This window comes from Solea solea, chromosome 16 (assembly GCF_958295425.1).
Source record: "Solea solea chromosome 16, fSolSol10.1, whole genome shotgun sequence".
Classification (NCBI taxonomy): Eukaryota; Metazoa; Chordata; class Actinopteri; order Pleuronectiformes; family Soleidae; genus Solea; species Solea solea.
Genome location: NC_081149.1, coordinates 21,297,156 through 21,317,846, shown reverse-complemented (window position 1 = coordinate 21,317,846; position 20,691 = coordinate 21,297,156). Strand labels below are relative to the sequence as shown.

At 39.8% G+C, this 20,691-nt stretch overlaps 4 protein-coding genes across 4 annotated transcripts; 1 reads left to right on the top strand and 3 right to left on the bottom strand.

Moving 5' to 3' along the window:
• Positions 1 to 1,473: 1,473 nt before the first annotated feature.
• On the bottom strand, positions 1,474 to 6,239 carry wbp2nl (WBP2 N-terminal like). Its single transcript, XM_058653443.1, has 8 exons — positions 6,000 to 6,239; positions 5,366 to 5,474; positions 5,047 to 5,185; positions 3,984 to 4,076; positions 3,694 to 3,894; positions 3,347 to 3,463; positions 2,913 to 2,989; positions 1,474 to 2,815 (listed from the first exon to the last, which is right to left on the bottom strand). The coding sequence occupies exons 1-8, from the start codon at positions 6,200 to 6,202 to the stop codon at positions 2,759 to 2,761; spliced, it is 996 nt and encodes a 331-aa protein (XP_058509426.1). The 5' UTR covers positions 6,203 to 6,239; the 3' UTR covers positions 1,474 to 2,758.
• A 1,899-nt stretch (positions 6,240 to 8,138) lies between these two features.
• On the top strand, positions 8,139 to 11,731 carry LOC131475344 (zona pellucida sperm-binding protein 4-like). Its single transcript, XM_058653411.1, has 12 exons — positions 8,139 to 8,355; positions 8,443 to 8,570; positions 8,982 to 9,096; positions 9,259 to 9,393; positions 9,514 to 9,686; positions 9,953 to 10,032; positions 10,147 to 10,280; positions 10,445 to 10,628; positions 10,706 to 10,850; positions 10,938 to 11,007; positions 11,090 to 11,224; positions 11,317 to 11,731. The coding sequence occupies exons 1-12, from the start codon at positions 8,148 to 8,150 to the stop codon at positions 11,463 to 11,465; spliced, it is 1,656 nt and encodes a 551-aa protein (XP_058509394.1). The 5' UTR covers positions 8,139 to 8,147; the 3' UTR covers positions 11,466 to 11,731.
• rrp7a (ribosomal RNA processing 7 homolog A) lies at positions 11,709 to 13,647 on the bottom strand. The gene is made up of 7 exons (XM_058653445.1): positions 13,521 to 13,647; positions 13,167 to 13,309; positions 12,722 to 12,847; positions 12,508 to 12,631; positions 12,299 to 12,396; positions 11,999 to 12,206; positions 11,709 to 11,867 (listed from the first exon to the last, which is right to left on the bottom strand). The coding sequence occupies exons 1-7, from the start codon at positions 13,582 to 13,584 to the stop codon at positions 11,782 to 11,784; spliced, it is 849 nt and encodes a 282-aa protein (XP_058509428.1). The 5' UTR covers positions 13,585 to 13,647; the 3' UTR covers positions 11,709 to 11,781.
• A 313-nt stretch (positions 13,648 to 13,960) lies between these two features.
• poldip3 (polymerase (DNA-directed), delta interacting protein 3) lies at positions 13,961 to 20,258 on the bottom strand. Its single transcript, XM_058653420.1, has 10 exons — positions 20,140 to 20,258; positions 19,358 to 19,461; positions 18,791 to 19,230; positions 18,628 to 18,672; positions 17,910 to 17,978; positions 17,580 to 17,801; positions 16,519 to 16,596; positions 16,276 to 16,405; positions 15,932 to 15,998; positions 13,961 to 15,063 (listed from the first exon to the last, which is right to left on the bottom strand). The coding sequence occupies exons 1-10, from the start codon at positions 20,205 to 20,207 to the stop codon at positions 14,844 to 14,846; spliced, it is 1,443 nt and encodes a 480-aa protein (XP_058509403.1). The 5' UTR covers positions 20,208 to 20,258; the 3' UTR covers positions 13,961 to 14,843.
• Positions 20,259 to 20,691: the final 433 nt, after the last annotated feature.

Sequence of the window (20,691 nt, the reverse complement as noted above, 5' to 3'; positions counted from 1 at the left end):
AACCAGCTCTCACAAGTAGTCATTCAAGGTGATGTAAGCACATCGGTTTGAACGTTACCTCACTGGGTTCATGGCAAAGCTACAGCCTCTAGATACAGCCTCCATTTGCCTGGCCACAATCTGCCAGTGAGAAAACAAGTAACCAAGAAATTGTCAAATTAAAGCATGCAGACTGGAAACAGGAGATAAGGACAACACCAATGATGTTTCTGTGATAAAAATCCATTCAAGGATCGTATTTGTTTAATCTCTTAACTGTGTGGTAGACCGCCTACCAGCCTTCTAAAGACAAGGATAAACACAATCTCTACAAAATCGAATCATAAACAAAAAGTGTTCAGTTGACTTAATCATATGCAAAAATATGCAACTCCCACTCGCTGTGCCCAAACACATGAGGGAAGGTTAACACTAAACTCCCACTCACTGCAAACAGCAAGCTTCCTGTGGATGAACAGAAATCAACGTATAAATTGATTTTTAAAAAATGAAAAACAAAACAGAAATGCAGAAATGCAAAAGCAAATATTAATTCACTGTTGAACAGCCCTCAACCTGCTCAACCAGAAATAATCAGTAGCAGCACTCATGATAATAAATGTGGAATACAAAAAAGGAATGATAATGCATAACACACTGGTACAAAGGGGTTAACAAACAGTAGGTTTTCCAAATGATAAGAGGCATATTCACATTGATAGTCTTATAGAGGGCGAGCAACGCTTCCCAAGGTCAGTGGCATGACTTTGTTGACCTATGGTCTTGAGGGCAGGTAGAGGGATGGCATCATTACAGATAAAACCAAGGACATAGTCTGAGTGAGGTGCAACTAGGTCAAATACTAAGGCTTTGCACATCTTACACAATAAAATTGTACAGAATTAACTTTAGATACATGGTAGTAAAAAAAAGCACATGTCCTTTTCCTACATAAGGAACTGGAAGAACCTGGAGTTGAGCCATAAAGTAGAACTAGTCTTAATGAGTTACTGGGTTAACAGCTGTGAGTATAAAACATCAGCTAGCTTTCAGTGTTGTTCCAATCTGTGTTATTGTTGGTCAAGAAAGCCTTTTGTGTGTAGTGAATATTGTGTTCTAGTGCATGACAATGCCATCTTTATTTATTCAGACTCTCTTGGAAGTGTATTATGTGATACAACTGTACAGTGTGGTTTTCTGTAATCAAGCGTGAATATAATGTGCTGGTATGATAGTTTCATAATAATAAATGCTATTACTTATGTCCACCTGTCTTATTTCTTCTTTATGAAAAAGGTGTCAGATACACAAAATGTAGTTTGTCATAAAACATCTCCATCAGTCCCATCGAATCCTTTAACTGGAAATATAAATGCCAGTAACCTAAAGTTATGCAAAAAACAGAATGATCCTTGAATAACGATGCAATGACAATATGAATAAACAGGTTAAATATTCATGTGTTTAAACCAATGACGGATGACACGTGACAGATTCAGGTTTGTGAAATTTAATAAATGACATATTAGATTTGAACTCGCAGACAAAATTCAGCAAAAGGAATTAGAACTGCAAAAGAGATGAATATACCGAGAATAGATCAATTCAAGACAACTAAAACTCAGTGAAAATGAAAAATACTCCTCTAACACTATGTGCAAATAGTCCTTCAAAACAGGTGTAAAGTGATGAACAGCAAAAGAAACACTCATGAGAAACACCCACGTTATATTGTTGTGGCCCTGTCACCTCACATCTGTGTAATTACTCAAACAGCAGAGCTGTGGTTTCAGCTTAGCTTTGCATACATGAATACAATAGAAGTCAACCTGTCAATCATGGAACTCACCTTTGACCTTATAGTGTGTTAAAATATTGCACAAACATCGCAATTCAAAAACATTGGATATATATATATATATATATATATATATATATATATATATATATATAGAACCGTAACATGGGTCAGACAAACAGGAATTACTTGTAAAACAGGATCACACTAGTCATATATGAAGGAAATATTATCTATGAGAATTAGTCAACTTCTGTATTATAAACACTTTTCAAACCCAGGTCTGCTTTTATATACAGACAACAAATACTTAGTGGATATCTGTATATGAAACACACACACAGAACTTGCAATGATACTGCAAAAATAGTTCACTGTTTATCATAGGAGTTGCTAATATCTAAACGATCTGCAATTACAATCAAGTCAATTGCTACAAAAATGTTTTGGTAGTAAATCTGTCTTAAAAAATACATTCCCCACACTAACTCCTCCTCTCGGCTCTTAATACGGTTTCTGTGCCCTTATCCACGTACTAGAGACCTAGACAGAAATAAAATTAATCCTATCACTGTGAAGGTTACTGATGATAAGGCTCTGAAAAGCGAGAGATTTACATTATCAATCATTTTAAATGACCTTAAGTATATGGAATAAACTGCATTGAAAAGATGTTATCATGATGAAAGCTTTTCCAGTACCAAATGATCATGAAAAAATTAATTATGACTTAATAATACATAATTGAGACCTCCATTACTTGCTTTTTCTTTTCTGTATTCTAAATTTTGAGTGCGTATCCATCAACATTACGTCCTTGATTTTAAATATATATGTGTATACATATATACACATATACACATATATATATACACATATATATATATACTGTATACATACATATGTGTGTGTATATGCATTTATTTATTTAAAATATACAAAGGAGGAAAGGAGAGTCATGTATGTAATGATGCCTCAGCCTCAGTTGTTTTTCTTGTTAGGAGATTCTGGGTACGGTGCATATGGTGGAGGCCGCTCCTGTGTGAAGAAAAAACATTACATAAAACCAATTAAGGAGATTTCTTTTCACTGTCACACAACTGTAACTGAAGAGAAGACAAGTAGAGCATCTCACCGCTGGCATGTAGACATTGTGTGGATTACTGGGATTGTAATATGCGCTGCCTGCTGCCTCAGCCGCCTTGGAGTTACCTGTGCATAAAATGAGACATGACAGAGACCGAAAGAAAAAGAAAAAAGGACTTTCATGAGTGATGAACATATTTGGGAAGAGATGCTGCAGCTCCCAAAACAATGAAAGGAACTGATGCGTGGAACAAAGTATTAGACATGTGAAGCGCAACAACTGACAGCTCCAAAAACTCTGAGACAAATCTAGTGGCACATCCCAAGGATGCTCAGAGGCAAGCTACAATGATATTTCAGCTGTATACCTGACTTGGGTCTTATGCAGAGTGAGACTTTACACTGAAATACACAAGCTTGAAAAAAAAAAAGAAAGAATACAAAAGGAAGAGAATGAGGGGACACAGAGGGAGAGAAACAGACCTGGAGGTGGTGGTGGTGCCGCTGCCGTCCAGTTTTGGGGGGGTGCAGTCCAATTTTGGGGTGGCCCTGGATATGGTGGGGGTGGGGCCATGTAGTTATAACTGGCGGGGTACATTCCTGGAACACAGAAAACAAGAGGATTAATTAAAAAACTGCATACATACAAAAAAAAATCCCCATACATATACATGCAAAGCAGTATAACATAAAAGCTATATAACCTAAGAAAACCTTTAAAGTATATTGGAGATATATTTTTTTTAAAGATAACTTTAGAAAAATACATTTACAAACTTAAAAGAAGAATCTAGCATATAAATGGCATCAAAAACCACTGAATTATGTACCTGCAGCGGCTGGTGGGTAGGGGTAGCCCATGTTGCCAGGAGCAGGTGGAGGTGGCCCCTGGTAGAATCCATTATGCTGCGGAGCCTGTGAATAGGCGTAGCCATTAGGAGCAGGTGGAGGCGGACCATAGCCACTCATCACACCGGGTGAAGGATATCCATGTGAAGCCACACCATTCTGAGGAGGACCGGCACGAGAAGCTGGAACACCGCGGGAGAAAATATTATTTAGCCAGCATTTAGCAACATAAATGATGTGTACGGTAATGAAGCAAAGAAAGCGTTCAGACCATTTGTAGCCAGTTTGAAGAGATGCTGTCCCAATTCAATGGCTCCTCCACTAGGGAATGACATCTTGAAATGGGCCTGGCCTTCCCAGCCACCTGATGAGAAAGTAAAAAATAAATCAGATTTATAAAAACAAAAAAAATACAAATTAAAAAAAACCCACAAAGCTATGCATTGCTGTGACAGTCAGCAGAAGCAAAAATATTTGCTTGAGGATTTGCATTATTCAAAAGATATGCACCTAGGCCAATACAGAGAGGGCATGCATTCAATGCAAGTGATGCTCAGTTAGTTGAAACCCTAGATGCAGGTGCTGCAATAGTTAAGACAGAATAATAAGGAACTGTGTAAAATACTTTGAGCAGCAGATTGGGAGTTTCGGACCGTGATTAAAAACTTTGAACTGTGGAGGGCAGCATCACACTTCTCAGTGTACAGCCCACAGGAAACTAATATTAGAAGAAGACAGTAGCAGTGAAACATTACTGATTCCCACTGCTAGAAAACGGTGGTGTAATAAACAAAAAGGTAAAGAGGAAACAGAAAAAGGCAGTGTCACAATATTTCACTCTGTTGATTCAAGTAACATCTGTCTGTCTGTCTGTCTGTCCTTGCTGAATGCTGATTTATCAGCTCCACATGACTCTCTCCGTGTTTCTCAGTACAACAGTGCTTTGTTTTCTTGTATGTGGTGACACAGAGAGATGCATGACAGAGGGAAAATAACAGCTACAGTAGTTAAGCAAGACAGCAGCTAACGATTTGTGACGGAATTAGCACCTGTTCTCTGAATAATGAGTGAGGTTGTACGATAACAAAACAAATGTTGAAAGAGAACTGTATATGGACTGAGAGTTGTCCTTACAGAAACTAGACGGGGTAGCAATACAGAAGTTACACACTGGAGTTTTGTCTTTCTAATCTTTGCATATCATTTGTTATGACACAATTAAGCAGTTATTTTATTAACAAATAAATAACCAGCCATCGGCTGCACGGGTGTCTAAAGCATCGGCTATACAAACACACCAAAACAAATCATAAGAAAAAACAAGAGCCACTTACCACTAGGTTCAGCTGAAACAGTCCCTTTGATGAAGTTAGCTCCAAAGACTGGCTGCTCAATACTGCAGCCCTTCATCAGGTAATAGGGAAACATAGCTGAACCCAGGATATCTTTTGTATTACTGGACACAAACACCATCTAAACCAGCACATGATGGAAGAGACAAAAGATCATCTGATTAAGATTTGTCTACTTTATTGATTGATCCGCAAAGGGCATTTCATTTGCATAATAAGATACATAAGAATACGAATACTGTCAACTTTAGAAACTAGTACTGAATAATATGTAGTATTTTTTGTGGAGCAGTGTTTTTACCCTGTATGGTGTGAGGTAAACTATGCCCTTCTTGGTCCCCTTCAGCAGGTCTGTCTTGGACGTGACATCACTGAATGACAGCTCCACATTCTTACATTCTCTGACAACACTGGGTGAAGAAACAACATAGGGAGTATTATAAACAACATACTGTAAGATTGTGTACATTCACTTGTGTAATTGTGAAGCTAAAGTTCCGTAATACAACAAAATAATATGTTTCTGACAAAGCGCTACCGCATTACATAAACTAGCTAAGCCGCCTTTGACGATAACGGTTTTCAGCAGCTACTTCCTGTTTTGATAGTCGGCTAACAAGTTAGCCTTCTTGCATAAACCCGCTGTCAAGATATGAGAAAGGTCTAAAGTAGCTCGTGGAAATACACACAGACATATTTAAAAGAGAAATCAAAACATGTTGAGTTGCCTAGAAAAGTCTACGAGGGCAAGCAAAGGTGTCAACAGTGTCACAGATAGATTCATTATTCTGTGGTGAGCCAGTGGGCCAGCTAAAGGGATGCTAACGGTTTGATAGCATTGTGTTGACTACGCAGTGAAAAGTAGATGGTAAACAAGCCCAAAAGGAGAGAGACGACAGTGGGTTAGGAGATACAGACGTGACACAAACACACACCTCTCCCCGCCGTTTATCAAAACGCCGCCGTTCTGCGAATGGTTCCTATTTAAAGCCATGTTTTGGATCCGTGTTGCTCCTCCTGTGTGGTTGCTCTGCTGCTGCTGCCTGAGCTGACCGACAACCCTGCGGGGATGCCCCTGAAACGTCACAGGCTCCACGTCACGACACCTCGTGATTACCGTGGGACAGCCAGTCAACATGCTGTGTCACTCAGAAACAATAGAGATGTTAACTCAGGTTTCCAGAACATACAATAACCGCGTGTGTCTATCCAGGATATTTCTAATGTCGTGGGGACCTAAACCTGTTTACACATTATGGTGACTTGTCTTCCTTTTGGGGACAAAAAAGCAAGTCCCTATAACGTAAATTGCCACATTTTAAGGTGAAGATATGTTTTAAGGTTAGGTTGTGGTTAGGGCTAGCGTAAGGTTAGGCTCAGGGTTAGGATTAGGCCAGTAGTAGTAGTAATTGTGTTTAAGGTTAGAGTAAGTCTCCAGGAAATTAATGCAATGCAAGTCAATGCAATGTCCCCTCAAGTATGTTGAATGTGTGTGTGTGTGTGTGTGTGTGTGTGTGTGTGAACTTTATTTGATGATCTAACTTCCCTGCCTATGTTCTGTCATCAATTCATTTCCAATAAGAGAAAAGTTGCAAAAGAAGTTAAATATATCAAAACGTGTTAAACCAGCAAGAAATGATTCTAACGATAAGGCTTGGATAGCCTTTATGGGGTCCTAAGCTGAATTTGATTTGGTTGAGGGCCCCCTCCCAACACCTAGGATAGGTAACAAAATACAACAGCAGTAATTGCATTTGCTGCAAATTAGTACACCAGTTTAAAAGCCTTGGTTTTTAAAACTTGGAGCAGATGCACAAATGTGCAATAAATGTGCATTCTTCAACTACAAAATAAAACCAAATAACCTACGATAAACACTGTTAAAATGTTTTTCATCCCACACACTATTGGGAGCACCAAGCAGGCGCTTAGTTTACTTATGCCTTAGGCTGGTGCTGCCTGAACGAGCCAAACGTTTTTGATGTATGAGTTATTGAAATAGGTTGAAAGATGTAGAGTGAAAGAAAAGAGAAAAACAATAGATGGAAATGTTGACTCACAGTACATTTTACAGAAAATTAATATACGGCATAAATATATACCCACACTCACTGTGAATTACAAATGGACATTAAAACTGTTTATTAAAAAAAAGTTTAATGGATGCGGCGAGTCAAAAACTATTAAAACCTTGATTTCATGCAGGTGCTGAAAAACATCCTACAATCCTACAAACACAACTTGACCATTTTTAATACATTTTTACTGTTTTTAAGATGAATACCTGCCAAACTAACAAATCATATGAATGACTCAAAGAAAGAAAAAAAATGCTTTTCCTTTTTTATAAAAAAGTACAGTGCGTAAGAATTAGTGACATCTAATGGTGAAACACCACACTGGAACAACGCATTTTTCAAATGTGTCAGGGAACTACAGTGGCCTTCACACATCAGAAAGAATGTCATTCACCTTCATTTGTTGTAAACTTTTGCTTCAAAATATAAAACTATTGGCGTATTTCCACTGGCTCTACTTGCCTCGCCTCGCCTTGCTGCGCCACAGCACAGTTTATGCTCTGGCTGGTTTGCTGGCTGCAAGATGGCAGCCCTAACCCTAACCCTCCATAAAGTTAGGCCCCTGACTAAAGTACATATAAAAGGCTTATCCCAAGGCTAAGAAAAAAACATCCATCTTTTACTGCTTTATCCTCCACATAGGGGCAGAGGGGGAGCTGGTGCCAATCCCAGCTGACACTCTGGTCAGGTCACAAGGTTTACAATGACAACAAAGACAGTCAATTTCAATTCAATATATTCAATGTCTGCCAATAAACCCTGGTTACACACTAGGTTGTGTCTACCCTTTATTTCAAATATTTTTTCTTTTTTTTTTCATAAATGACACTCATAATTCGCCTACCTTTGCAGCAGAGGAAGGTGTAGTTGTGAAGCTGTGCAACAAGCTTCAAACTAATCAACACTAATTAGCTGTTGTCACGTGACTCCCCCCAGTGTCCGAGAAAAGACCGGATGCTCGTAGAGCCCCACACCTATCAGCAAAAACACCCGAGTGTTTAGGAGATGATGTATAATCGTGCTCAACTGTGTTGGCTCTGTGTAGCCTTGGCCTTCGTGGCTCAGCAGCTCTGCTGGAGTGTGTCCTGCACCAAGGAGGTGAAGAAAACACCTGAGCACCGACAACAGCTCGTCCTGCCGAGAGTCACCTGCTCTGCCCGGAGAATAAAAGCTGTGTTTGGTCCGCTGGTCAGAAATAATATACACGTTAGGGGTAAGATCGCAGTGTGAGGATCATTGTAAAAACAATGCTGTTTGTGTGTCAGTGTGTTCAATATCATTCGTATTTATTTCCACACAGAAATGTCAGGGGTTGCAGTCCCAGTGTCTCAGTCTGAGCTGGGCTCCTGTGGAGTGAGAGTGGTCAAAGAGAAAAATCAGAACATCTCTTTCATCAGCAAAGTTGACGGCTGCTATGTTCAGATTGAGGTAAAAAAAAAAAAAATTAAATAAATAAATCATTAAAAGTGCAGTATGGAACATTAGTGACATCTAGTGGTGAGAATGCAGATTGTAACCTCACATTAAAAGGGATGTTGCTCTTTGTGTCGTAAACTTTCGCTTCAAAACGCGAAGTCTTATTATTAAGGCTATGAAAACCTTATTTTACATTTTGTAATTATGCACTATACAAACATACTCCTCAATAGTGGATTAAATTGATGTTCATAAACCATGAATCAAAGACCATATTATTAATATTTGTGCACTGTCCAAAAATAAATTGTAAATATGAATGAGTCTCATGCAATACAGCTGTGCAATGTTTGTGTGTGCATGTGAATCCAAAAATAGCATATGTTCTTAAAATCCATGCTGTGCTGACCTTTTGATCCTTAGAGTACCAAAGTGGTCATACCACTGCAGGTCCAGCTGAAAGACGACGATCAATGGTTCAGGGTAAATATCAGCTGTCCCCTGAAGAGAAACCGTGAGAGGACTCCTATCTCAACATGTGAGTGAAGACTGCTGAGTGCTACTAAGCCGGGTGCCACAGTGAGGTTGTTTTCTTTGGGTTCTGGTTTTGAGATTTATTGTCTTTCCACAAAAAGTGATGTGGGCTGTCATTTACAACACAGAGACGGTTTTGCACAGCACATTCTCTGCTTTCCTCCAGTGTTACCTGGGAAGTGTGGGACAGACCGAGCGCTGCGAGTGGACTGTGGTCATCAAACCAATTCCAGCCAGGCCTGTCACAAACGGGGTTGCTGCTACGATGCTCATGATTCCACCTGCTACTACAGACTCAATGGTAAGGTTGGGTAAGAGTCCTTTTTCCTACATTAAAATATTGAACGTTTTTGGAAAACTTGCTTGTTTTGTAAATAGAAAACAAGTCCTCCATCTTCCTGCCTGTTCACATGTCTTCCAGTCTGCTCTCTGGACGGACATTTTGTGTTCTCGGTGAAAGCTACAGATACGGACCCGCCCATCACTCCCAGCAACCTCATAGTCAAGGGTCACCCACAGTGTTTCCCCGTGGTCACTACACAGGACACGGCTGTCTTCAAGATTGGAATCACGGAGTGTGGTGTAAAGACCAAGGTAATGCTGCTTGTTCGGAGTTTGATTCCAAAGTAAGATGCCTACTATTTAAATACAATGTTAAATACAATTTAGAAACTGTACTGCAAACTTGACTGCAAAATGCTTTGATTTTTATTCTGTGTAAAGCTGATCTGTCTCACTGATCTGCTTTTTCTGTTCCACCTGAAATCGTGGTGGAAAGTCTCTTAAATTTTAGAGCTTTTTCAAATGGCTTGAATATCAGGGACCAATTGCTTCGATCCTTATCTTTTCCTGGCTTTTAGGAAGACCGAGATGTTGTGATGTATGAAGTGGAAGTAGAGGAGCTGCACACTCAAAGTACAGCTAAAGATCCTCTGTTCAGGTCTGGTTTGACATCATCTGCACAATGTAGCAGAGTGCTTGCTGATTACGACCATATGTCTGTGTATTTGTATTCATAGAAATGGCAAATCTACTGTTAAGCGTGGGATTGTAGTCTACAGGTGCAGTGTGAATATGCAACATCGGACCTGAAACAAGCAGCAGATTTGAGGTCCTTGTATGCAGTGACAAACCCACCACCTGTAGTTGCATTGGGAGCCATTCAGTTGCAGATGAGAATAGCAAAAGGTATTTAATCACACAGTGATGTGGTCTGTGGTCAAATCCTTAGAACAACAATGAGAGAAACTGTGCTTTCTTGAGGAGCAACATAGTCTGTGACCCGTTCCAGCCTGAAATGCTGACACATTTGTTGATATAACGAAACTTAAGTGATGGCGTTTTTGTTCTAGATGCATCTTTTACATCCTTCTTTCCTGAAGACCAACTTCCACTGACTCTGCCGCTACGTAAATCTGCATATGTGGAAGTTTCCATCGCCCAGCCGTCCCCGGACCCAACACTCTCCCTACGTGTGCAGGATTGCTTTGCCTACCCTGTGTCTCGACACTCTGTGTGGATGCTTCTCTATGATGGGTAAGGTGGTGACAACCTAAAAAAAAATGTGCATAGATTACACACAGTTAATAAATGAATCTTCTCCTCCTGAGTAGATGCCCAAACCCTCTGGATCACATGAAAAGCTCTGTCCCTCTGGACCAACTGGGGAAGACTACCTCCCACTCCCAAATGAGGAGGTTTGATGTCAAGACATTTGCCTTCTTAGACCCTCAAACTGGCCATCCAAGTGTGGAGGAAGTAAGATTTCAGTAATTCAGGTCAGGCTGTGTGCAACTAGACACCGTTCTCTGCAGCATATTAATTATTGTAACCGTCCTCCCTTAGATGTACTTCTACTGTTGGGTGGAAATCTGCACAGATGACGTAGACTGTGCACAGAGTTGTACCATCATTTGTGAGTATATCCTGTGTTAGTTTGTGCACCACATGGACTCCACGTATGTGTTACTGTTAATATTTCCCCTCTCATGCCACAGCATCTGAGAGTGAGAGACAGAGAAGAGAGACCATATCTGAGTCTGACCAGCTCCAATTAGTGTCCTTTGGGCCACTGCTGCTGAGACGGAACAACACTGAAATCGATGATAGTCCATGTGTCAAACAAAGCACAAGTAAGTGTGCAGGACGCACGGCACTAAACTGTGGTTCTATGTGAATGACCAGTGGCAATACATTAACAATATCATTGTTTTCTTGTCCTAAGTGTTCCAGGTGATGGTGTATGTGCTCTCAGGTGTTGGGGCTGTCCTGCTGCTTGTACTGCTGTTCACTCTATTCTCAAACCTCAAAAAGGGTCAGAAGAAAGAAATGCAGAAAGCTTGTGAAGCACAAGCTAACAGTGTCAGTAAATAATCATATCCCTTCTGTTGTCTATTTGTTTTGTTTCTTTACATCTGAACTGGATACTAAGTAATAGTAAACTTGTATTTGATCAGAATCTTTGGTTTAGAATAATTTCAAAGCTTGTTTGATGAATAAGAACGTGATGTTGTATCAACTGCATGACTCTCTCAATCAATGTCTTCCAACATCAGCAGTTTCCCAAACTTCTCTCATCTTCTCTGGTGCGCAGGTAATTCAATAATCATAAAAATGTTCATCAGAATAGTTTATTAACACAAATGCTCCTTTTTAAATAAAAGGTTAGTAGCAAAAAAATATTGTTGACTCAGTAAGGTTTGAATTTCCTTTGTGCTCTCAGCAGAGCTATCCTCTGTTTGTCCTCTTCAAACTTTTTCCTTAGTTCAGCAATATCTAAAAAAAAACCAAAAAACATGAATATCACTCTTTACATACCGTTAAATCAATTTACCCTCTTTAAACTGAGCAAAGCACAAGCTAAATTCCACTAACTAAGGAAAATCATTTAACTTGAAGCAACTTACGTTCTTTCTGTGTGTTCTTGTGCTGCCAAGTGTAGAAGTTCATGAGCTCCTTCCTCTTTTTCTTCCTCATCTCTTTGTGTAGAGTTCTCCTGTTGGCTGCTTCACTGTGAGGACGGGCCTTGACGCCCTTGTGTCCTTTTGTGACTTTCACCCAGCCCTCTTCGTCCTCTTGCTGCAGCTCAGCCTCTTTTCTCTGTTGCTCCTCTTCCTGCAAGATAAAAAAAAAAAAAACAGACATGGTTCAAGTTACATTCACTTAATGGGTGGCGGATGCTTTAAAAAAACAACAACAAAACTCACCTTTTCTTTACGGTTATCATAATCCTCCATAAAGGAGTCAACAATTTCCTGCAGTTTCTCTGGTTGAATGAAAGACTCTCTGTACTGCTGAATCCATTCTGGTGTAAGAAAACACAACATTTACTAAGTAACTGGCTGAACGTTTTTTTTTGACTTACATTTAAGAGTTAAAACAGACATAACATAAAAAAGAGGACTGCACAACTCACTCTGTACTCCTGTCTTTACTGGATGCTCCTCTGTGCAAACAACCAGTGGCTCATTATGTGGATGTGATTTAGCTGCCTTTAGGCTGCGAGACTTTTGGAACACAATATAGCCCACTTTGAAACCCTGGAAAGATACAAGAGATTTAATAATGAAATATGTCAAGAGTGTATGTCTCCGCACAAAGTGTCACAACAGAACGAACTTGGCAGCAACCTTCTTTTCTGCTGGTTTGAAGAACTTGGACAACTTGGGTCCAGACTCGTGAGAGGAGCCTGGGTGGTCTCTGAGCTCCACAGAATGAACACAGCCAAACTGTGAGAATAACTCTTTGACAACAGCCTGAAACACAAAAAGGGCAGGGCAGCAGTGACAGACTGAAACAGTGACTTTATGATCAGATTGTATTGGCATTCTTTTAAACATCTAGGTCTGATAAACCAGTTTTCCCATAAACAGTGTTGGGACCCACAGATATTTTGCAGATTTTGTGTGTGTGTAGTCAAAGTTATTATTGTCATTAATAATAATATTAGTTCTTGTCTCGATTTGCCAATTGGAACACAACAGTTTACCATCTTTAAAAAGTGGGTCCTTTAAAAAAAATAAATAAATACAGACAGACTTACAGTGTGATAAACAAAGACCGGATGTCAGGTACCTGTGAACAGTATGGGGGAATGTTGAGGACAAATAAAGTCCGGTCCAGTGGTCTGTGTGAACTCTTCTCTGCTCGTACTTTGTGCTCCTTCACGTACAACTTATGTTGTGCGGCACTATCAGAACTGAACTGTATGGGCAACACTGCGAAGAGACATAGAAATAACGAGAATCACTCACTAACTAGCATTTGTTATCATAATGCAAACCCCAGCTCTGCCACGCTTCACGGGAATACATGTTTCTATACGCTCACAAACGTCATTAAATGACTACCAAACGTTATATCTTGGGATAAATCTGTATATTAGCGAAAAGCTGACAAGAATATGTTAATGTTTTGGTCAAAAAATACCTGCAAATCCTCCAGGAATGACACAAGGCTGATTCCTGGCGTGTTTCATTTTGGATGCCGCCATTTTGTTTCCACCTTTGACACCGGAAGTACAAAACGAACAAAAAGGAAAGGAAGGAAAAGGGGATTCAAACCCATTTTGTTAATAAATCGTATTGTAACGGTTTTGTTTGATTCTATAGTACACATTTACATTTTAGATACGTTAGAATATATATATTGTATATATGTTGAATAATATATGTTGTTTCTTCTTCCACTCTTCACTTGCACTACTAGAGCTGTCTTTTAATCTTGTTGTACACTGTATAATGACAATAAAGGTGATTCTGATATTCATATTATATAACTGTACATTGCTTTATACAGTGTAAAACGTTTATTAACATTCCAAAATCATTTCTTGTGGAAGATGGTAAGGATGAGTCTCACACAACATCTACAAAGCTAAATATTTAATGGTGAAAATTCACAGACCATTCTAAATTTCAGTCTATAAACTGAGAGTAAGGTAAAGTAGAATTACACAGTGATTCAAACCTCAGGACAACCAAGTAAAATCAGCCAACAACACAAGCATCCGGATTCCACCAAGACAGTAAAATAAAACATGTCAACAGTGGGTGATTGAGAACTGGTATGTAACCTCTGTCCACCCTCCATTTTCTCATACAGTTTGTTTGCATTTACTTTATCCATCTTGACTTTTTTCTTCAGATTGAAGTTGGGTGCAGTAATTTAGTGGAGACAGATGCACACTCCTTGTGAGTGTAGTTGGGAAGATATTAAATGGACTACATTTAGTTATTTCACTTCATGATGTTTCGTCATTTTATTACTAGGATTTGTTAATCAGGGTCATTCAAAAAGAGATACAGACAACAACATGGCATGCCTTTGTTGATCTACAGGCCTGTGATGGTAATCCATTTCTCAAAGACAATGCTGTCATTTTTTTTCCCCACACATGGGCATTGATAACAGTTAACCTGGAGTATTAAAAAACTCAATATACTTAGAGGGGATAGGTAATGAATTGACCCAAGGAAAAATATCCATCCAGTTTGATTTGGAATCCCCTGCCACATTAGATTAAAACAACAAATCACATTTCCTTCCGGTGATACATCTCAAAAACAAACAGGTGATATTTCGACACAAATCAAAAATAGTAGGTCGACATCCAAGGACTTCACGTTCAGAGCAGTCTATCAAATGTGTAAAAATTATGAGTATGGGTGCTGCCTGCTGTCAAGGTGAAAACCACAGCTCGTATGTGAACACTGAGAATGCAGTAATACATTTATTTACACGTGACATGAGCTATATCTTGATGCGGAAGGCGGTGGCGGCCTGTGAGCTCGTGGGCTCAGTGGTGGAGCTGGACTGAGCAGTGGAGTTGAACAGAGCTTTGAGGATGGTCTGGGGGTCAACCTCTGGAGTGGGCTGAGAGGAGGCTCGCTGGCCAGCGGGACGGGACAAGGAGGGCGGCAGGCCTTCTTTCTTTGTACTGCTGCCTGTGCCTGGAGTGTCACTGAGTCTCCTGCAGGAGCACAGGCAAGAGAGGAGTTAGCGTCCACAATATTTAAAAAATGTTAGCCATCTTTGCCACTGTCTGTTCCAAGGATTGAAGTGAAGATACACAATGAGTCAAGGTGGGCTACAATGCAAGTCAGAATCCAAGTCAGATGTGACAGACATGCCAGAAATGCTAAAGCCGCCAGTGTTATTATAGCGCTATACAGTGTACCTCTGAATTATTATTATTATTTTTTTTTTTTTTTTACTAAAATATGCAATATGAGATGTTGAAATGGCGGTGAAAGACACATTCTCTTTATTTCAGTGTGAAACCAAGCAGTTCAAATTAAATAATAGAGTACTCTCATCCCCAAAAAACAACACTGTTCACTCAGTGTGGCTGCTGCTATCATGTGTCCTTACCCAAAGTGAGGTAACAAATTCAGTGATTGCACACACATCGAATGTGGCCCCAATTCACTAATATGATTGGCCGAGTGTCGTCACATTGGAAATGTATAATGTGTGTAGCTGGTCTGCATTTCCTGGACCTCTAGTGTTGTGAAGGCTGGAAAAGCTGTGCCAATTAAACTAGAAACAAAATGTGGCAGTTTTCACTGATTTATAGAAATAGGTCTGGGTCTACAAAAGACATCACCTGTGTCCAGATCCAAACCACTGGCTGCCTATTAGTAACCACTGCTTTAGTATATGCAGTTAACGTGCACATTGTTTACTATTAAAATCACAGATCTTTATAGCCAAAATTAAAAGTGTATATAATAATTTAGACTGAACACAAACCGTGTTAAATAAAACATTTGTACTTAAACAGAGTTTTCAGCAGGTTAATTTTGAATGAAGGAATGAAACACTGCAGTTTCACTTACAAAAGAATGGGCTGATCAGATGTGATGACATTTCCCTGAATGTGAAGGTTACACTTCATGGGTTGACCTGGGGGTGGACAAGAAGCAAAGAAAGGATAATTAAAAATGATTTACATAAACACCCTAACATCATCATCATCATCCTGGTGAGTGACAGTCCCGCTAATGCAAAGCACAATCCACCAGGCTATCCTTTAGTTCAACAACACTGTTTAACATTAACATACACAATGATATCCTCAGCAAACCTGTCATCTGTACTCTAGCTTTAAATGCTATACAGAAGACAGTGCTCAAAACCTAGAGATCTATTTGACTTGTGTGTCATTGCTGGTGGCACTCACCGTCCAGGCAGCGATTGTTGTACTTCCTGTATGCGCTCACAGCATCGTCTTTGCGGACAAACACCACTTCAGCCACACCCACCTTCACCAGCCGTGCTCGCTTCAAGGCACCGCACACACAGAATAGTTCCTGCTCACAAAAAGATACAAAAGTACAAACAAATGAGTCATCATGGTACAACAGTGTTGAGGGCATCATTGAATAACAAACATAAAAAGTTACAGAAAAGTAGTTTCACTCACAACTATGTCTTCCTCTGTGACCCGGGGATGCAGATTGTTTACAGTTATCTTTGTGCCTTCCAAAGGACTGAAAGCCGGCTAGAAAAAAAACACATGACAAGACCAGATAGGTAAAGGTGTAATGAGCATAAAAAAACTGCACATGGACCCAAAAAAAACTTACAGTGGAAAGATGATTTGACAACTACCAGGTGTACTAAATAAGGTAAATATCTCAGGTTGCCATGAATGCTTTGCTGTCTGGGATGGTGCAGATCATGTCAACTGTAGTCTGAGTAGTAGTAACGGTAGCTCAATGGAAATTCCACGGAAATGTTTCTCATAGATATACCCACTATGCAACAACCCAGGGTCTTCTTTTTTCCCTCTTGCCACTTTGTTGCACCCTCACCTCAACTTTATTTCCCTTTATCTTCCGACAGAAGAAAAAAAAACACTCTGCTGCATCCAAACCATAAACTGTATATAAAAAGTGTAAGTCTTCCAGTTTCTTATTTGAAGCAAAACAGGATCTAAGAATATACTAAATAGCCACCAGAGAATGGGCCTACTTATAACTTGATTTATAATGTCAGCAAGCATTTTCCTGAGGCATTAATGGTCTCATTCAGTAGATTCAGGTTTCAGGTTTTCTTCAATACCATTTGAAAAAATGCCAACAGAGCAATTGGGGTGACATCACAACTGGTTGCCATTTGATCCAAGAACACCCCTATGAATTTTTTTTCTCCAGGCAGAGGAGGATTAAGAACAGCATCGAATGATCATACTCACAACTGTCAAGTTAATGTGATTTGTTTGCAAAAGTTATAGGTGAAACATGTATAATTTCAAATCTTTATGTAATTAAGTATTGTAATCATCTTTAATGGGAATTAAGTTCCTGGCTTGCAACTTAAGCATTCATGGACAACTTGTTCTTTCCCTCTCTTTGGCCACGTGATTTGGTTTGGGTTTTGTTTGGACAAGTAAGCATTTTAGGAAAAACACTTGAATGTAATAACAAAAAATAACAAAACAAAGTAAAGACAAGCTGCACAGGAAAGGAAAGTGTGCTTTACCTGAGGTGGAGTAGGCGCTGTGGTGGTGGTTTCTGCTGTACTTTGCTGGAGGCTCCTAGAGACTGGCTGGAAGGCTGGAGCTGAGGACCGAGTGGCAGCCATGTTGCTATTGGGCCGACTGGGAGCCACAGGTACAGGAGGACGTGGAGCCATGTAGGCATCATTTTTCACCACCTTGGTGATAGGGGCTGACATGGAAAATGTGGAACCTACTGTACTGGGCTGTATAAAAGAAAGGGAAGAAAGAAAGTTTTAGGTGCAATGCCTGATATGTAATAGTGCAAGTATGTATTGACCTCTACGGGTCAGCTGTAATAAAGCATTTCTTACCCTTGACTGTAGCATATTGTTTGCAGTAGTAGTCTTTATATGTTTATCATCAGGCTCATTTGAGACAGACTAAGGGAGTCAAAACATTATAATTAGTATCATGTTCTACAAATCAATCCTTAATAACAAAAAAAATAAAGATATTTCCATCTTATGATAGGACATTCTTCTAAAACTTGGAGCTAATCTAAATTCCGAATACAACCACTTTTACCAAGCGGTTGCATTCAGTACATGACAAGTTATTCGAGTTGTGTGAGGGGGACAAATTTAACATTTCTACACAATCCCACTTTTTTACAACCTTCTGGTAGTGTACAAAGCACATGGTCCTAGTAACTGGTCAAGTACAGTTTGTTCTAGGTCACCAGAGAATCTTCACTCTAAGCAACAACAGGAATGTAATTGGAAAAAAACTAAAACACACTGCTTTTAAATATACAGTGCATTGTGCACTGAGAGATGATTTCAGACAGGTTGTGTTTCTTTTTTAACAAATAATGTCAGCATGCAGCAGTGTATACTGTGTCGCAGCATATTTCATGCTATTATAACTGATGCAGCAACAGCAATCCAGCAATTACACATCACTGTGGAAACACAAGCCATGTCAAGGTTTACCTTTCCAAACATACAATGGCAATCTGAACAGCCCTGTATCACTTGGTGTAAACATACAATCTTTCCTGTTTAAACATATCATGAAAAAGAGCTCTACCTGTGGGGCTGCACGTATGCCACCTGGTGTTCCTAGTGGACGTTGCTGTGAAAGGAGACATCATACATTAGCAAACATGTCCATATGTTCACACAACTTAATAGATACAAAAACAAGTAGGTTATATCACTAATATCTAACTATGAAAACAACAGAAACTCACCTGAATGGTCTTGGTTATTTTCATCAGTGGGGAAGCAGCAGCTGGTGTCCCTCCAATACTCCTCTTGAGGCTAAGCCTATCACGAGCATCCATCATTTTCTTATTATTGCTCAAATGTGGGGGTGCACTCCCCCTCACACTCAGTGCTTGTACTGAGTGTGTGTGTTGGACATTAGGACCAAAGTGCCTTGTGTTAAGACCACCAGGAGGACTGTTGGTGTGTATCTGTATTTGTGGCACAAGTGCGGGGCTCTGTAGTTTGTGCATTACTGCTGTACTTTGTGTTGTCTGTGCAGGGACACTGAATGGATTCTGCCCCTGTTTGCGAGAGTTGATCATCTGCCGGGCATCCTGCACTCCTCCAGCTCCTCCCCTGCCACGAATTTTGAAGCGAGCATCTTTCAGTCCCAGCTTTTCTCTGGCATCTTTCACTTGAAAACCTAAGAAGGGCGATGAGTGATCATAAAAAACTCAAATTTTAATCCCAAAGAACAAAGCTCTACCAGCACAGTTACATGTAAAACAGAAATGAGCAAACCATTTATGTAACAACTAGTGGACCCTCACCTGTTCCTCCTCCTCCAAGACGCTGTCTGACGTCATTAACCCCAATCTTCTGACGAGCATCGAAACTCTTGCCAGTGATTCCTGCACCCCGTCCAAACATTGGTCTGAAAAAATAAAACATATCAAATTGGGATTGTGTTTAAGAGGCAGTTTTGCACCATTTATAAATATCAGGGCTCACAGACAACTTTATTTATATTACAGCTGCAACAAAAGGCAACACGAAGGTCCATTTTAAAAACACCGAGTGGTTTCTACGTACGTTTCGTATATATGTGAATACATCAAGCGTATTAAGCTCTAGGATAATTTAATAATTCCACACAAACAAAGAGACATTAAAAATATCATGGCATGGGACAAGCACTCTAGAGCATGTTAGCATGCTTCAGTTCCAGGCACTACACTACATTTTAACCATGTTTGAATGCAACAATTTTATTTTTAGCTTACTAGCTCGCTTCGATATGTGGGGGCACACGCATGAGCAAACTTAAGGCAAAGTTAAAGTGCTATCTCACTAATGAAACTTTCTGGGTCAAAATACGGAATGTAGATGAATTTTCACACTCAAAATGTACTTTATATTTAGAGGCCTAGAGAAAATATCAGCTACTTAGCTTAGCATTTGCGACGTAGCTGCTACTGGCTGTAACAGGCTAATGTTAGCAAACCATTTAGCTACGAACATAACTTAGTCTTGGTAATGCTTTTAAAACACGAGCCCATGCGTCGACTGTTAAATAACCGGCGATAGAATGGTGCAGTGGTGGTTTTCATACCGTTTAACTGGAGCCTTGAGGTTTATACCGCGTCGTCGTATCACTTCATCCAAAGAAACGTCTGCCATTTTCTCACACTGCCACACAGCGCATGCGTACAGTGTAACTTCATGTGTCCCTACGGAAGCCGCTGTGGACCACCATGCGAATGAGTACTCCGTGCAGTCTGCAACCGGTAACCTTTCTAAAATGTCCTTTTCTATTGTTAACATAACGTGGTTCAAAACAAGAATATATACGAAATACAAACAACACTGTCAAATGTGTAGCTGCTGTATAATTACAAATAAATGATCTATTTTCGATTACTCCTGTCGAATTACCTCGGTACCCATGAGCCTTTGCGCCAAATCATGTCCACAAATACAAAGGCTTGACAACTTAAGTTATATACACTACAATGTAACAATGTATTTCTACGTAAAAATGTCGTACGTACAAATATCCAATACGCACGGAAGCAAGCTGTTTAAGACTCAAATAAACTGAACCGACAGTGACACCGTAACAGACAAGACCTGGACACTGTGTCAATAGTAGTGCTTCGGTATC

Excerpts from the sequence above, each read along its gene's own strand:
- wbp2nl (XM_058653443.1), bottom strand. The coding sequence starts at position 6,202 with ATGTTGACTGGCTGTCCCACGGTAATCACGAGGTGTCGTGACGTGGAG. Across the intron at positions 5,186-5,365 it reads TTTACCTCACACCATACAGG|ATGGTGTTTGTGTCCAGTAA; the intron begins GTAAAAACACTG and ends GTGCTGGTTTAG. Across the intron at positions 2,990-3,346 it reads GGCACCACCACCACCTCCAG|GTAACTCCAAGGCGGCTGAG; the intron begins GTCTGTTTCTCT and ends TTTTATGCACAG.
- LOC131475344 (XM_058653411.1), top strand. The coding sequence starts at position 8,148 with ATGATGTATAATCGTGCTCAACTGTGTTGGCTCTGTGTAGCCTTGGCC. Across the intron at positions 10,851-10,937 it reads GCCATCCAAGTGTGGAGGAA|ATGTACTTCTACTGTTGGGT; the intron begins GTAAGATTTCAG and ends GTCCTCCCTTAG. Across the intron at positions 11,225-11,316 it reads ATGTGTCAAACAAAGCACAA|TGTTCCAGGTGATGGTGTAT; the intron begins GTAAGTGTGCAG and ends TCTTGTCCTAAG.
- rrp7a (XM_058653445.1), bottom strand. The coding sequence starts at position 13,584 with ATGGCGGCATCCAAAATGAAACACGCCAGGAATCAGCCTTGTGTCATT. Across the intron at positions 12,848-13,166 it reads TTCCCCCATACTGTTCACAG|GCTGTTGTCAAAGAGTTATT; the intron begins GTACCTGACATC and ends TTTGTGTTTCAG. Across the intron at positions 12,207-12,298 it reads ATGATAACCGTAAAGAAAAG|GAAGAGGAGCAACAGAGAAA; the intron begins GTGAGTTTTGTT and ends TTTATCTTGCAG.
- poldip3 (XM_058653420.1), bottom strand. The coding sequence starts at position 20,207 with ATGGCAGACGTTTCTTTGGATGAAGTGATACGACGACGCGGTATAAAC. Across the intron at positions 17,802-17,909 it reads ACAATATGCTACAGTCAAGG|CCCAGTACAGTAGGTTCCAC; the intron begins GTAAGAAATGCT and ends TCTTTTATACAG. Across the intron at positions 15,999-16,275 it reads CAACAATCGCTGCCTGGACG|GTCAACCCATGAAGTGTAAC; the intron begins GTGAGTGCCACC and ends GTCCACCCCCAG.